The 15,303-nt window shown below is 46.5% G+C and overlaps 1 protein-coding gene across 2 annotated transcripts in view; it reads left to right on the top strand.

Moving 5' to 3' along the window:
* The window catches only part of RGL1 (ral guanine nucleotide dissociation stimulator like 1), a gene marked incomplete at its 5' end in the record, with an annotated part of 159,331 nt that overhangs the window by 122,640 nt on the left and 21,388 nt on the right, over positions 1–15,303 (top strand). For both annotated transcript variants that reach the window (XM_080825006.1, XM_080825005.1), the window contains 6 exons: positions 814–917; positions 4,222–4,306; positions 9,119–9,208; positions 11,773–11,859; positions 13,187–13,219; positions 14,966–15,087. In XM_080825006.1, coding sequence (XP_080681132.1) covers positions 814–917; positions 4,222–4,306; positions 9,119–9,208; positions 11,773–11,859; positions 13,187–13,219; positions 14,966–15,087 — 521 coding nt within the window. The remainder of the gene's footprint in view (positions 1–813; positions 918–4,221; positions 4,307–9,118; positions 9,209–11,772; positions 11,860–13,186; positions 13,220–14,965; positions 15,088–15,303) is intronic.

Here is a 15,303-nt window from a genome sequence, read left to right as displayed (position 1 = left end):
CTGCGGTCCCTGCCGGTCACCCGCTGCTGAGGCCACAGATGCAGACTCCATGCGGTAGCTTGGGTTTCAGGATCACAGAGCCTCTCTCCTTACCCAGAAAATGCCATCCAGAATATTTCCTGTTCTCTTTCTATTTTGTTTTCAAATGCTGCCAAGGCGAATTTCATTTTGAAAGCCTAAGTTATTTTGGAAACACCGAAGGAACCAAGGTGTTTCTGAATGTTTATGATCGCGGCCCAAGCCAATTTGAAACCAAATGAATGTGTATAAAAATATTCCCTCTTGGCAAAGAGCATAAAAGCCAAAGTTCAACTGGTGGTGAATTTTTATTGCCAAATTGTATACACTTCTCTGGGCAAGGGTTGGCCGTGAGATGTTCAGTACCATCTGAGCTCACGGAGGCTGCTGCCCGGCTCCCTTTGGTGTGTCTGAAGGAGATCGTGATCTTCCACGTGTGTTTTTAGGGCATCCGTGTGTTTTCCGCAGAAGCAAGCTTGCGTTCCCGAGCACAGCACTGCAGCCTCCCCTCCATTCGTTGTTTTTACTGGGAAAGCTGGAAACCATAAAACTGTAACAACAACGCGAAAAATATATTAAAGGGAGAAAAACAAGCACATGCTGCCAAAACCTGTAAAGTGTTTCGGTGACTGGGGTGGGAGTAAGGAGCCACTTTTTGATGTTCAGTATTTATACAGCTGCCTATTTAGTGGTAAGAATTCATAGCAGCTGTGATACCTCTAAAACAGGAAACCACCAACTCACTGTATTAGTGATATTTAAATGCCTTTTATGTTCTAATCACTCTCCGCACAGGAATGTAGGATTCTGAAGAATTTTTCCTCCTTGAGGGCCATCATTTCTGCACTGCAGTCCAATTCCATCTATAGGTTAAAAAAGACCTGGGCCGCCGTCCCCAAGTAAGTTCCCAAGTGTCCTGCTCTGCTTTCTTTGGCTGGGGTGACTGGTTGCTATATCAAGGGCACGGGTCCTCACCTTCAAAGCTCATATTATATAACTAGAGAAACATATTTGAAAGCCTCTGTGTGTCCCAGGCAGGGCACGTGTTACACGGAATCATTAATAAGTTTTGAGGCGGGGGCGCCTGGGTGGCTCAGTGGGTTAAGCCTCTGCCTTCAGCTCAGGTCATGATCTCACAGTGCTGGGATCAAGCCCCGCATCCGGCTCTCTGCTCAGCAGGGAGCCTGCTTCCCCCTCTCTCTGCCTGCTGCTCCCTCTCTCTGACTGCTTCTCTGCCTACTTGTGATCTTTGTCTGTCAAATAAATAAAATCTTTAAAAAAAAAAAAAAAATAAGTTTTGAGGCGGGGCCGCCGCAGGCGTCAAGGCGCATCAGGCAAAGTGTGCCCGAGCCGAGGTTATTGGCTTTGGGGAGGATTTTAAGGATGTGCTTATGGTCCAGATTCCGAGGGGTAAGTCTGTGGAATGATGAAGTTGTAGCAGTTTGCTGTTACTTCTGGTTATTTCTCGGCCACATTCCAAAGCCCTGAGCTGTGTCAGATCGTGTGCGTAGATGGGACATTAGTTCTTGCTGTTTGGCAAGAATCTATTCTGTTTCCTTCTGTCTCAGCGTGCTATAAGCTACCTGAGTGATATTAAAAACCCCCAAGTGTTCCTTCCTAGGCACCTGACTAAAGTTATCAACTGGCCACATTTATATTGGTTTTCATTTTGTATTGTTTCTTTTTTATATTGTTTTCATTTTATGGTGTTTTTCCTATTTCTTGGTGGAACCTTTGGAACAATTAACAACTTATTGTCCTTATTATTTTACTCTCTTCCTTCCCCTAGAGCTTCCCTTGTAGACCGGAGAACTTTTTGCAGAGGAGGGAAGGGTGAATGAGGAGGCAGCTCTGGTTTCCTGTCAGTACAGATTTAGAACCTGGGGAAGGTGTCATGGCTACTAACTAGGCCACTTACATTCAGCAGGTCTGCTGGGGTTGAGCTAATCAAGAAGTCAGGCTGTATCAGGGAAGAATGTGTAAACTGTTTACAGTCTATACGTGTGCGGTATAGTCTGTTTCAGCCAGGAGGGGAGCCAGCTGGTCCCCCAGGCAGGCCTGACCTTGTGGGATTGGTGGCTTCGGTCCTTAGGAGTGGAAGGTCGAAGCATTCGGTTTCATCGGTTCACTCAGAGCTGATTAAGCCCTAAGGGACCGACACGATCCAAACTTGCAAGAGACTCAGATTGGTACACCAGAATTTCCTCAATTTATGCTGAAAAGTGAGTGGCAGAGTACTCACGCAGACCAGTGGACTCCTATTCTCAGTCAGAAGAAAGGCGACTCGGGGGAGGTCAAATTATTTATTACGCAAGGCTTTGATGAGTCAGTAGACAAAAACTGAAGTGGCTGATCGTAGTGCCTGGTGTTACAGAGCCATAGAAGCTACAGCCACTGGGAGCCTCCAAAGCTCACGCTCTGCTGACAACGCCGTTATCTACCAGGATAAAACCTGGCAGAGAGGCTTTCCACAGTCTGATGCAAGTTTTTTGATCACCACAGGTTCTTCCTCCTCTTCATCAGCTTGAATAATCCAGCTGACCTTGTATGTGCAGGAGAGATTAGTTGATTGGTTTTCCTTTGCATATAAATCTGACGAAAGAGAGGGGGCATATAAAATCAGGAGACGATAGGCCTTGGTAACATACCAGGGGACAATCAGATGCACACAGAGTCCTCATCTTCAGTAGCGCGGACCTTCTCCTGCCCCTCCTTGGTGCTCCCCGGTCATGGGATCAAAAACAAAAAGCAGGGGTTGCTCAGGGGCTCAACCTGCTGTGCTTGATGCAGACTTCTCTGATGGCAGCGTGAGGTGATCCTCTTTCTTTGGTGGGTGATAAGTAGCACACTGTGGAAAGTCACTTAGCCGGCCAAAGATTTCTTCCACAGCTCGTTGGAGGTTAGAACACAAGTGGAAAAAAAAAATTAATGGAGTTGTGTCTTAATCTCTTGGTCGCCCTATGAGTCCCATCCTTCCAGCTGGCTTTTTAAATGATTCCACCTCAAAACAAACCTCAAAGTCTCATTCTGTACCATGTGGGTGTCTGGTTTGTTTCTCAGCTGGTCGGTTCATGTTTTAGCAGAGAGATGCTGCACAGGGGTCACGAGAAGATGCTTTCGTATCAGCTTTCCATAGTTTTCATTGCTAAATTCAGGGACAGGTTAGGATGCCTTATTTGGTGATCACTTTCCCTGTAATCTTAATGCTAATCATTTTCAGTGCACAAAGAAGACGTCTGTTTATTTCTCTTTATTTAGGCCCACATATAATTAAGTTCTAAATTATTTTTCCCAAAATACAAATAGCTTTACTGGTTTTCTTTATTACAATAATAGTACCCTCATGGTAAAACAAGTTAATAATGGCTTTCCCGTGATCATGATGTGCTGCCTATGGAATGATACGGCCCCATTAATTCTCTGCCTCCAGAGTCCACCACTCAGTAACCCTGGGAGGCTGGAGAGAAAAGCCTGAGGCCGGTGGAGAGGGACAGGAGCCCCAGAAGGGACAGGACTGAGTAGGCGCTTTAGGTAGATGATCCTGCTGACCTTCACGGTGGTCCCTCAACAGGACTCAGTATGTTCCTTGTATAGATAAGAAAAATGGAAGCTCAGGATGGTGAAGCAGTTGGGCCCAAGAGCCCTGATGTTTGGGATTTGAACATGGGATTTGAACCCCGTCCCCTGACCAGAGCTCGTTCTGCTTCCATCTACTCGGACTCCAATTTGAGAGCGCTGGCCTGTGACTCAGGAAGTTTGGCTTCCACACCTGCCGTGCTCAGCACTTAGCGATGGAAACATCAGCAAACCCCTGACCCTGGCATCTTCACCCCTAGAGGAGGGGGCTGGCCAGCAGGATTTCTCAGAACCCACGGGGCTCTGTGGGTATTGCTAAGACAGATTTTTTTTTTTTTTAAAAGAACATGTCCCAGTTGAACAACTTGATGCCCCAATTTAACTCTCCTTATTTATGATTATAACATCTGTGGTTAGGAACCACCCCTCCTTCACATAGGTGACCATGTGTACCTGTAAAAACAAACAAACAAACCAAACCCAGCCAGCATGGAAAGTCGTTGGCTTCTTCTCTGCTCCTGAGATGAGTCCAGTCCCTCTGTAGCCACAGGTAACGGAAGGCAGCGCAGCCAAAGGTGTGGGCCTTTCACTGACTCCTTGTGAATATTTTCTTCATCTCTCTCCCAGGGACCGGATGCTGATGTTTGAAGAACTTTCAGATATCTTCTCAGACCATAATAACCATTTGACCAGCCGGGAACTTCTGATGAAGGTGAGGCTTTTGGTGGGGGGTGTCAGGCCCCGCCGCTGATGATAGCCTACAGCGACGAGAAGGCAGCACTTTTGTTCTTGAGGGCGAATTGAAGAAAGTCCGGGCTGAGAAAACTGAACGTCCAGCTCTGCAGCTTCACGGTCGCACAACCAGATTGTGGAACTTGTGCTCATGAGTGTATCCCTTTAACAAGCCGCTCTGCAGACGCCAAGTGCAGGCGGCGAGGTCGGTGAGAGGCCCTGGAATATTCCTTCTCAGCAGAACGTCTTCTAGGGTGACAGAGGCCAAGCCTGCAATTCCACGTCCCATATGTGGACCAAGTTGCATGGAGCCATCAGCCATATTTATTGAACGCCAAGTGAGTGCTGACTTCCAGAACCATAGGAAGGGAGAAGTGTAGCTTGGTTGATTTTATTTCTCCAGACATTTGTTGAATGTCCAATATTCGTGAAACGTTGGAGCGGCCTCTGGGAGTATGAAGGTGACCGACCCAGAACCTGTTCTCAAGAATTCACCCTCTGGCTGGTGGTTGGAGGCACTAAATGAGAATAAGTAGTCAAATAAAGGTACAAATAGCAGGTTGTGAATGGTCATCAGAGGGGCACATAGGCCAGATATTATCTTCACAGCCTTTCTATAAAGTAGATTTTATCATCCTTGTTTTGCACATGGCCAAGTCTCAGAGAGGTAAGCGGCATGTCGTAAGGCACACAGCAGGTAGGTCGTGGAGCTTGAATGTGAACCCTACCTCTGAGACTCTAAAACCTGTCCCTTCATCACACGGGCATAAAAATGTTTTTTCTGGCCACTTGGGAGTAAGGGGCAGGGTCGATCAGAGAAAACTTTTCAGAGAAGGTAAATCGGTAATTGAACAATCATCGATTGAGCATTCGCAATGTGCCGCTAAGTGGCCAAGGTGCAGCCACACTGAGGGCAGTCTCCGATCCGAAAGAGATCGCATTTCACTGGGGAGGCAGGGAAGTAGACAATTATAAAATCATAGGGTTTGCGCTATCATAGCCCTGAGCTGGGCAATTAGAGGATAAGATCCTTGTCCGTAGTCTCTTTTTCTATAAATTGGGGTTAATAGTATTTAGTCCACTGACCTCAGAGAATTATTTCGAAGCTTGACTAAGATAAAATATCTGAAAGCACTATGCAAATGTGATTTTAGAATTTGGCATGCTGTGTGCACGCAAAGCCAAAGGACGCCTCACAAATGAAAGTGAGTGAAGGACTGGATACGTACACAAGCTCAGAGCACACTTGGAGTAGGGACGAAAGTCCAGTGGAGGTGGGGGCCCTAAGAAAAGGCATCTACCTGACACCTGTCAGTCATCCCTGTAAGGGCGTCTGTTCTGGTCTTCCTGACGGTTGCTCTCCTGAGTCCTACTCTTCCTGCCTGCCTGTCTCATCGTGGGCTCTGCCGGGTACTCAGCCCATCTCCCTGCTGGCCTATAAGCCTCTTGCCGGCAGGAACTGGGTCCTTTTTGTCACTGTTCTAGCCCTAATGCCTGACATGGTGCCTGGGATGCAGAGTGTGTTCAGAAACTCTGTTCGACTACATGAACTGGTGGGCCTTCAGAGTCACGGGACTTTGAGAACCAGCCCCCTCTTAGCCCTTCTTGGAGCAAGGCAGTTTGTGCCGATGTCTGGCCCCGGATCTGGCCTACCTCATTAACTGCACACTAACCAGTGCTCGCTGAGATCGTGTTACTCCTTGCTACACATTCCCCTGGATTGCCCGACTTTAAATGGAAACTCATCTGGCTGGGAGGAGATGGCTTAGTGGTCTCCCTGTCCGGAGCACAAAGCTAGACTAACCGGAGACATATATTCAAATCCCAATAGCTCTGAGTCATCTTTCCAACGCAGATAAAGTCAGTGTGGTGCAGCCCATTGCCTGGTGGCGGTGTTCTGGCCAAAACCTTAGAAGCAAAGCCATATCTAGACATTAAAGGTCCCGTAAACCTTTCTTAAATGTAGAAGTTGGCCCTTGTGCTCTAAGTTAAATTTCTTCTGCATGGCACCATTCCCAAAGAAATGAAAAACTTGGCTATGAATTCCTATGGTCTGTGCATTATCATTATGAGGGTGTAATATTTTGGGCAGGCTGTATGTATATGTAGGTCCCTTTCCAGTCACCTTTGTTGATCATTCTTCATATGAAGTCTGTAATTCTGAGTGTTAATTCTCAGCATGTTGTAAAAAAAAAAAAAAAGAATCGAGGTAGTTAGGGTCTCAAAAGAACGACTGAGAAAAACTGCTGGTCTCTGTTTTTAATGTGCCATTCCTGGACCGACACTGATTTACAGTTGGATAATCTTAGTCTTAAAGACTGGTCTTCTCCTCTACTTCCGGGTAGATGGAATGTTCTACCTCTATGATATGCTAGCTGAGGCAACATAATAATTAGCAAAAATCTAAAACAAAAGAACAAAACAAAACAAAACAAAAACCAAGGTTTTCATTTTAATTGTTGGGGAAAATGTTTTTGTTTTTATTTTTGTTTGTTTGTTTTTATTTTTATCACAGGTTACCTTAAACCTGTGACAGTGAACTTGGATAACTCTGAGCAGGTGAATTGTAGAGTCCATAAATGTTAAAGCAGCAGGAAAGCAGAAGGCCACCGAGTTGTTCTGGTCCTTGGGACTCTTGGGTGAGACCTCTCCTGGGTGGAAATGATGTAAACAACTGTGAGAAAGGCCCAGGAATTTGGCTCTGGTGGAAACGTATGTGTAGGAAAGCCCTAAAACACAGTCTAGTTGCTTTTGGAGCAGAAGGTTGTTAGGACTCTGAAGGCCCATTCAGATTATTACCATTAACACTGAGAAGAATCCAGTGCCTGTGTCCCTCTGAGGCCCGGGAACAGGATGGGTGAGAGCACCTGAACTCACAGAGGTAGAGAAAAGATGGGACTCAGGTAAGAAAATTTCACTAGAGAGAGAGAAAGGAGGACGACAGAGGGGGAAAGATACAGGAGGGGAGCAGGAGGTTGATCGAAGGAGAGGGAACAATTTGGAATTCATCCAAACACAGGCAATCATTAAGGAAGACGTTTCCAAAGACCCAATTATCGCACAAAACAAGAAGGTGACTTTGGCAGAAGGAAGAGACACTAGGAGCATGAGCGGGGCCAGAAAAGGAGTCAGAAGGAAGGAACAGCGTGATGCTGTCGGAAAATTTCCAAGGGGTTTCAGGGGATTGGTGGTGTGAGAGCTGCAGAGCAAAAGCTTTAGGGCCAAGGAAGGAGAAAACGGACACCGATGGATATGACGAATCGTGGGTTTTGGGTTGCCACCTCATCTGGAAGCACTGCCGCTGGGCCGCGTCTTCAGCGACCCAGCCAGCAATGGAGTCTCACTCTCTCGAAATCATGAAGTCATGGAATCCGCAGGCCTGCGAGGCCCCACCTCGGGTCTTCACCCCGCTCCCAGCGCGGAGGCTGTCCCCAGTGCTCTTCCTTTCCTTTTCTGCTATTCCTTGGTTCTCGGGAGCCTTTTAACTTTGTCAGAAATTCTTCTTAAGAATTTGAGATCTGTCTTCTGTGACTTCCACACGTCGTGCCTCTGCCAGTGACCAAGAAGCTGGAAGGGAACCAGAGGGACCCACACAGGAAAGGGATGAACACTTGCCTTTAAGTCAGAAGTGATTTGTCACAACAAGCCAATTCTCAAGAACTGGGGAGGACTCGCCATCCCTTCGCTTGGGAAATGGCACGTTTTAGGTGGCTTTCATTCATGCCCAGGAAAAGCTATACGCTGGAGGTCGCACCACATTACTGCTCCTTATCATCATTCGTGACAGGGAGACTTAAAGTAGATTGTGAGTCATGTGGGTTCTGGACCCAGGTGAGGGCTGGTGAACGATAGAAGATCCTGGGGCCTCACTGATGTGGGGAAGGCCAAGTCTGCAGAAGACGCTCCTGCACCGTGTGGTCGGGGAAGGTCACAGGTTCTGGTAACATCACGGACTCTGGGAAGACTGACCGAGGAAAAGCTCCCAGAGCGCTTGTCCCTAACCAAATTGTGAAACATACCTCCCATCCATACAGTTCCTGGAAAATGAGAACTTAAAAGACCCTGAAACCACAAAACCCCAAAGCACCGTGTTCAGTCAGCAGACTGGAGTTTAGTTACCATCGCAGAAGAGTTTGTTGTGACAACAGACAGGAGCAGACAAAGGGGAACCATCCGTCCCCAGGCCCCAGGAGGAAGGATTGACTCGTAGGAGTCCTGGGTCTGAGAAAAGTAACTTGGGAGGATGGGTTAGGGGAGGAACATGGGGGAGAACAAGTAGGCAAAGGTCTGGCCTTCATAGATTCGTGTTGTTCCGCGATACAGGACTTCCTCAGAAAACTTCCGCCACAGAAGTTTCATTTAGCTAAGAAATAACCACAGAAAGAATCCCTTTTCCTTCACAGAGTGCTGGCACATGTATTTCAGGCCAAGAGCAAGAAATCACAACATGTCCTGAGGAAGAGCTCTTCATTTCCGGGGCATGTGATTAGTCCTGGAGAAACATGGGATGTGCAGAAGTGGCCTCTGGTTCTCGGAACTGCGGGCCTGGTGTTGACCATTGATTTTATCACCAAATCAGGGGTGGTTCTCACAAAGCAGGGGGAAGACGGGATCCCCCGAGGCCACCAGATCTTACTGCACACTGACTGCCCACAACAAGCCCGCCAGACATGGACGTAATTCAGCCCGAGCCCGCTGGAGCCCTCTTGGTTCTGCCCTGCAGGCAGGCCCCTTCTCTTCCCTCCGCTGCCACTCACCATCACTCTCCTCTGTGTGCGCTTCTGTTTCTTAGGAAGGAACCTCAAAGTTTGCAAACCTGGACAGCAGTGTGAAAGAAAACCAGAAGCGGACCCAGAGGAGACTTCAGCTCCAGAAGGATATGGTACGTACGGCCCTCGGTCTTCCCTGAGGACCCATCAGAAAGCAGCCCTGTGGGGGCGGTGGGGCTCCTGCATGGCCCCAGCACCTTCGATCTGCAGGGTGCCCCTGCTTTCGAGAATGTTCTCCGTCCTTTATTTATTCTCCACAGCGCTGGGGGGTCTGTAGGAGACATCTTGTCACTCCCATTTGACCCAGTGGGAAATAAACACCTAGAGTCGCAAAGGATAGTGTTCTCCGGAACGTTTTTTTCTTCTAGAGGTGAGGGGCGAAGTCTGCCGGAGGTAGACTCCCTTCCCTCTTGCTGTCTTCCTCCACCCACTCCTGTACTTAGAAGCTGCTGCTCTCTTGGCCTTGAGACCTCCTGGGCTTCAGTTCCCCATCAGAAATACCTCCTGTACTCGACTTTGGACTCACGGTGGCCTAGGACATGGGTGCCGAGGAAAGAGCGTTTGTCTGCTCCCAGGAGGACTTGGTCTGTGTGCTGACAGACCTTGTCATTTGTTCCAAACCCGCTCTCCATTTCCCAGCTTTCCACACTAATCCCAAGGACTAACCAACCTTTTTCTAGTTTTTCAGTACTTGAAGGAACACTTCCTTCCTTAAGACTGAAAGATAGTTATTATCTTTAGCTTTATCTTAAAGCTTTATTTTAAAAACTCTCCTTTTAGCATGGGAGGGGGAAAACCAAAGAGAGAGGAAATTAGAGACTGACAACCTCTAGATCTTCTCATCCCTGCTTTGGGAGGATTTTCTCCTCCTTTGGAAGGCTGGACATAAATCAGAAATGTTGTGTTTGAATGATAGGACTCTTCTGTACCATAAAGCCTGTGAAATGTTTCACAGCATTTCAGACTTTTTTTTTGGTTGTTCAAAGATAAGTTAAAAATAGCTTCTAAAAAAGATTATTTTAGTTCAGGGTGAGACCTTGTGCACATAACAGGGAAGGACAGACTGCGCCTGAGCGCGAGTCCTCGGGGTGAACCTCTCCGGTCAGTTCTGGCCAGCAAGATAGCTGGCCTCCCATGGAGCAACCTGGTCCTGTCCTGGCTGGGGCTGTGTTTTCTTCCAGAATGTCCTAAGTACCTGAAGGGAAGTGAGGAGAAGGTATCCACGGAAGCCACTATTTCTTTTCTCTTTAAAATGGTTAGTGCCTCAGTGGCCTTACAGAGAATTGAGATGCTCTCAAAGGAAATTTTATGAGATGAATACTGTATATACATGCAATTAAAGTGATTCTATCTTCATTTCCAAGGGACAGTTTAAAAAAAAAAATGAACTTTTTACTATGAAGTTTACGGGTAAGTTCCAGATAGTACATGGAGTTTCTGTGATGCCCTCAGCCTGTGTCCCCCATTGTCAACACCCTCTCTAGCCATGGCCCCTCTGTCAAGCCTGAGGCACCCACACCGGCCTGCTGCTGTGAACTGAAATCCACACTTGATTGGGATTTCACCCCTCCTGCATGAGAACCCTCTTTCTGCTCCAGGAGCCAGACCAGGGGACCACGCAGTAGGACGCTATCCTGTCTCCCCAGGCCCCTCTGCTCTGTGAGAGTTTCTCAGTCCTCCTTGTTTCCTTACCTTGACGGTCTTCTGGAATACCGTCCTGGTATCTTTAGAATGTCCTGCGATCAGAGTGCATCTGTTGTTTTCTGGTGCATAGGCCGAGGTTACGGATTTGGGGGAAGCATGTCACAGAAGTGGCAGTGCCATTCTCGTCACATCCTGTCAAAGATGTGGATGTTAACCTTCCTCACTTAGTTAAAATATTTTGCCAGATTTTCTACTTCAGAATTACAATTTTCCCCTTTCCCGTTTCTCTCCTTTGGAAGCCTAGCCCAAGAGGCCATTTTTTTAGAAAAATTTTATTTATTTATTTGAGAGAGAGAGAGACAGTGAGAGAGAGAATAAGCAGGCAGAGAGAGAAGCAGGCCCCCCACTGAGCAGGGAGCAGGATGCAGGCCTCAGTCCCAGGACCCTGGGATCATGACCTGAGCCGAAGGCAGACGCTTAACCGACTGAGCTGCCTAGGCGCCCTGCCCACCCCCCCCGCCCCAAGAGGCCATTTTGACAGTGACACCCTATGCTTTTGTGGTATACACTCTTCCCCAGTGTACAGTTACCCACCCTCACCAATGGTGAGGCCATTCCAAATCCCAGGAGTACCCACACACTCTGAAAGAGAAAAACCAACCCTTGAAACTGCCTAAGCAAAATACGATTCCTCCATGAACACTCTTGAACATACTTGTATGATCTCCTGGCTTTGGGGCCTATTTTCATAACTTTGAAACTTAGAGATTAGGTGATAGAGTTCCCATCCTTTTTAAAAAATCTTAAAAATTTCATTCATGGGGGTTAACACTAACGGTCTTCAGCAGTCCTTCATTTTCTCCGAATGCTGTCAAGGCTTACCTGGCCGTTCAAAGATGGCTGCCTTCATCTATGAACAGGCACTTGGCAAATCTAGCCAGCAATATGTGCGTTCGCTCTGGCATGGAGGCTCCTGAAACCCTTCCACTTTTTAGTCATGACAAAGGCCGTTTGGCTGTGCTTTGCTCCTCAGGGTGTGATGCAGGGAACTGTGCCCTACCTGGGCACCTTCCTGACTGACCTCACCATGCTTGACACTGCTCTTCAGGACTATATCGAGGTGAGTTGTTTGCACATGGTGACTTGGATACCCAAGAGAGAAATTCGCTTTATTGGTATCTGTTGAGCGCCCACTATGTACGCAGCACTTGTTAGATGCTGTGAGGAATACAAATCAGAGTAACACCCCAAGTGACTCACAAGCCAGCGGAAGCTATGTATCACGGCTGGCAGTGACTATGGAAGTACTTGGAATTCAGACAGAAAGGCAGTGAGAGATGGGGGAGGTCACAGTCCGTTCCAGGTGCGAGGATGGGGAGGCGGGTGATGGCAGGGCCTTGTAGACGAAGTTGATTCCAGAAAGTCCTTGATGTTGAGTAGCACGTGGGCAGGTAGGGCTGAGGGGGTGATGTGCCCTAACATTCTACTTGGTGGAATAGGGAGGTGGTCAGATTTGTGGATTTTTAATTATTCTTTTCTTTTTTTCATATAATTACCTGCCCTGAGGCACTTTTATGCTTTCTCTCGCGTGCACGCTCTTTCTCTCTCTGAGGGAAGAGAAGTGAAAGTTAAGCTACCTGTCAGTAGCTGTAATAAAATATTAACTGGAAGAAAATTGACATTTGAAGTGAGATTTAAGGATTGCTTGTAGATCTAAGTTTCCATCTCCTCCCTGGTTCTCCCATGTGATGAGTCTGCTTCTACTCTATCCGAGTTAGCAGGCCTGGTGGTGGTTCTGCATGTGCCTCCCTCCAAGCTTGCCATAATGTTGTGGGCATTCATTTTGCATTTCCCGAGCTCTGTCTCTTCATGTCCTCTGCCTCAGCTTATCTCAGGAAACGCTCATTAGCACTGGGGAATTTTGGGGGAGTGCCCAAGGATTTAGAAGTTATATTCAGCCTACTGAGAACAGGAGCTAGGGGATGAAGAATTGAAACTTAACTTTTTACAACGCTATGTAGAAGCAACTTCCCTTTTGATAAACCATTGACAATTTGGTTTCCAGTGTGAGTCAATGACCATCTGTTTTTGTTGCTTTGGGTCAAGAAGTAAAGTGTAAATGGAACATTTACTCAAGCTTTTGCCTTTAATGGCTCTACAAATGTATTTGGATTCTGAATTGTAACTTCATTATCGTTACTATTTTAGTTGGTTTTGGACATCTTATGGGAAGGCTGTCTGCCGGTCCTGACCTATTAGAATTCAAAGAATGTTTTTCTTAAAGCAGACGGTGCTTCTCTTCCTCCATAATAGCCAGAACTGTAGTGTCATTGATCATTGTGACTTTAGCATCCCTGGGATCTATTGTAATGATTCATAGAACAATGTAGGGCTGTATTTCGAAGTGCCTTGGTTTGTCACTTTTTTTTTTATTTAATTTCTTTCAGGGTGGGCTGATAAACTTTGAGAAAAGGAGAAGGGTAAGTAAAGGTCTTGGCTGCAGTGTTCCATTTTACTTCATCTGGGCATGAAAAAAGACAAACGGGGACTTAAGGCTTTCTTTGTAGAAGCAAAAAAAAAAAAAAAAATTTGCGTTTATCAAGCAGTTATATATGATTGTGCCTTGTGTGAACCTGTGTAATAGTCCCCCAGAGTGCCATGAAATAGGTTTTATCTTCCTCAATTCCCAGATGTGGAAACCTGGCCCCAGGGACCGAGGGTCACCTGGTAGTGCAGCCAGGCTGCAAACCCGGTCCTGCTCCTGCAAAACTCACGTTTCTTTTAATATACAAATGGTGTGTTTAAATAGATACTTAAATGACGCAAAGGAAAATGAGTGAGCAAAGGAATGACTGAGGAAGCTTACTCATTCCTTCGTTCTTTGATTCTTTCATTTCCCAAATATTGGTGGTGTACCTCACATGGGCCAAGCACTCTGATAGGTTTGGGGGTTGCTGCAGAGAAAACCCAGTGCTCCCCACCCTCATAAACTTCACAGACCAGGAGGAAGGTAGGCAAGTCGGCAGTTATAGTATAACTGATGAGGGCTTGTGAGCGGAAGTCGTGGGTATCTTAGGAAGATGGAGGAAGAGCATCTATCCCCAGCTGGTGGGGTCAGAGAAACTTCCAGGAGGAAGTGACCGTGGGTTAAAACCAAGCCTTCGGGAGCCCACTAGGCTGAGCTTATTTCTAACAAGATATGCTAAGACAGACAAATGTAAGTCTTCTGTCCCTGGTAGCGTATACTTTCTTCTTCAGCATGATCATAAATATGCCTTGAGGATATTGAGACTAAGAGCTGAAGTCACTGAATGGAAAGCTGATTCCCACAGAACCTGGCTGTTGTTGAATTTCCTCTGTCGTGTCCTGTAAAAATAAAACAAGGTCACTAACCGGCCTCCAGAGTTATCCATCTTTGTCCTTTAACTTCAGAATCAGAGAGTACTACATGGTACTTGCTTCCCTTTTAAGACTAGCATGTTAAACTTCTGGAAAATTTCAGCTTCAAACCTAAAGCTAAGGCTTATACCCTTTGCTGACTTAAAAAAAAAATCTTTACTGAAGCATCTAAAGATGGATAAATAATTTTGGACATGATTATATACTTGCTTCTCTTGTGAGCTTTAAAAGATTTCGTTAAAGGATTTACTGGAGTAGTAAAAACCCAAGGATTCGGGAAATCCAAACATTCAAGTTTATGAGGCCCCTGACTGTTTAGACATCCAGCCCTACCAAAACTTATTTACTGAGGGATAAGGCTTGAAAAAGATGGTGATGGGCAACATAGGGGCCTCCTGACTTAAAGTAACTTTTTTCTCTCTCTTTTAGGAAATAGAAATGGAAACTTAAAATACACTTTAAAAGTACACAACTTTGTAAACTTAGTTTTCTGTCCCTAGAATGAAAACATAAAAGAGAAAAAGGGAGCCACCGTGGCCTTGGGTAATAACTAGTTTGGGTTCCTCTGCCAGCCTGTTTCAGTTGCATCAGTTTGCTTTTTCAAGGAGAACGGGAGGATTGAGAAGCCTACGAAGCCTGCAGGGATTTGGAGTTAGAATTTTTAAGAGTTGCTCAGTTCTCTTATTTCTAAGAAAGGCAGGACTTCAGAGTCATCCTAGATGGTTTTCTCCATTGTGTATCCTAATGTGGTGTGCCTTCATGTTGAAAAGAGGGATATTGGGTCAGCCTTCCTATTTACTTTCTGTTTGGCGTTCTGTCTGCTGTAGGAATTTGAAGTGATTGCCCAAATCAAGCTCTTGCAATCTGCCTGCAACAGCTATTGTATGACACCAGACCCAAAGTTCATCCAGTGGTTCCAGAGGCAGCAGCTCCTAACCGAGGAGGAGAGGTAGGCACACGTGTTGTCCATCAGGGTGGAGCTACGGTGTCGGTGAGAGAAACGCTACCGCCATTTCCTCATTGGGCCATTTTTTTCAGCAACTATTTAGTGAGAAGCTCCTAGATTCTAGAACCTCAGTTTTCGAAGGAGCGTGGTGTAGCAGGAGAGGCTGGCTGGATGGCATTAGAAGGTGTGCTTTCAGATTCTTGCTCTACCATCTATCTT

Source organism: Martes martes (assembly GCF_963455335.1).
Source record: "Martes martes genome assembly, chromosome: 15".
Taxonomy (NCBI): Eukaryota; Metazoa; Chordata; class Mammalia; order Carnivora; family Mustelidae; genus Martes; species Martes martes.
This window is presented reverse-complemented; position numbering and strand designations above follow the sequence as displayed.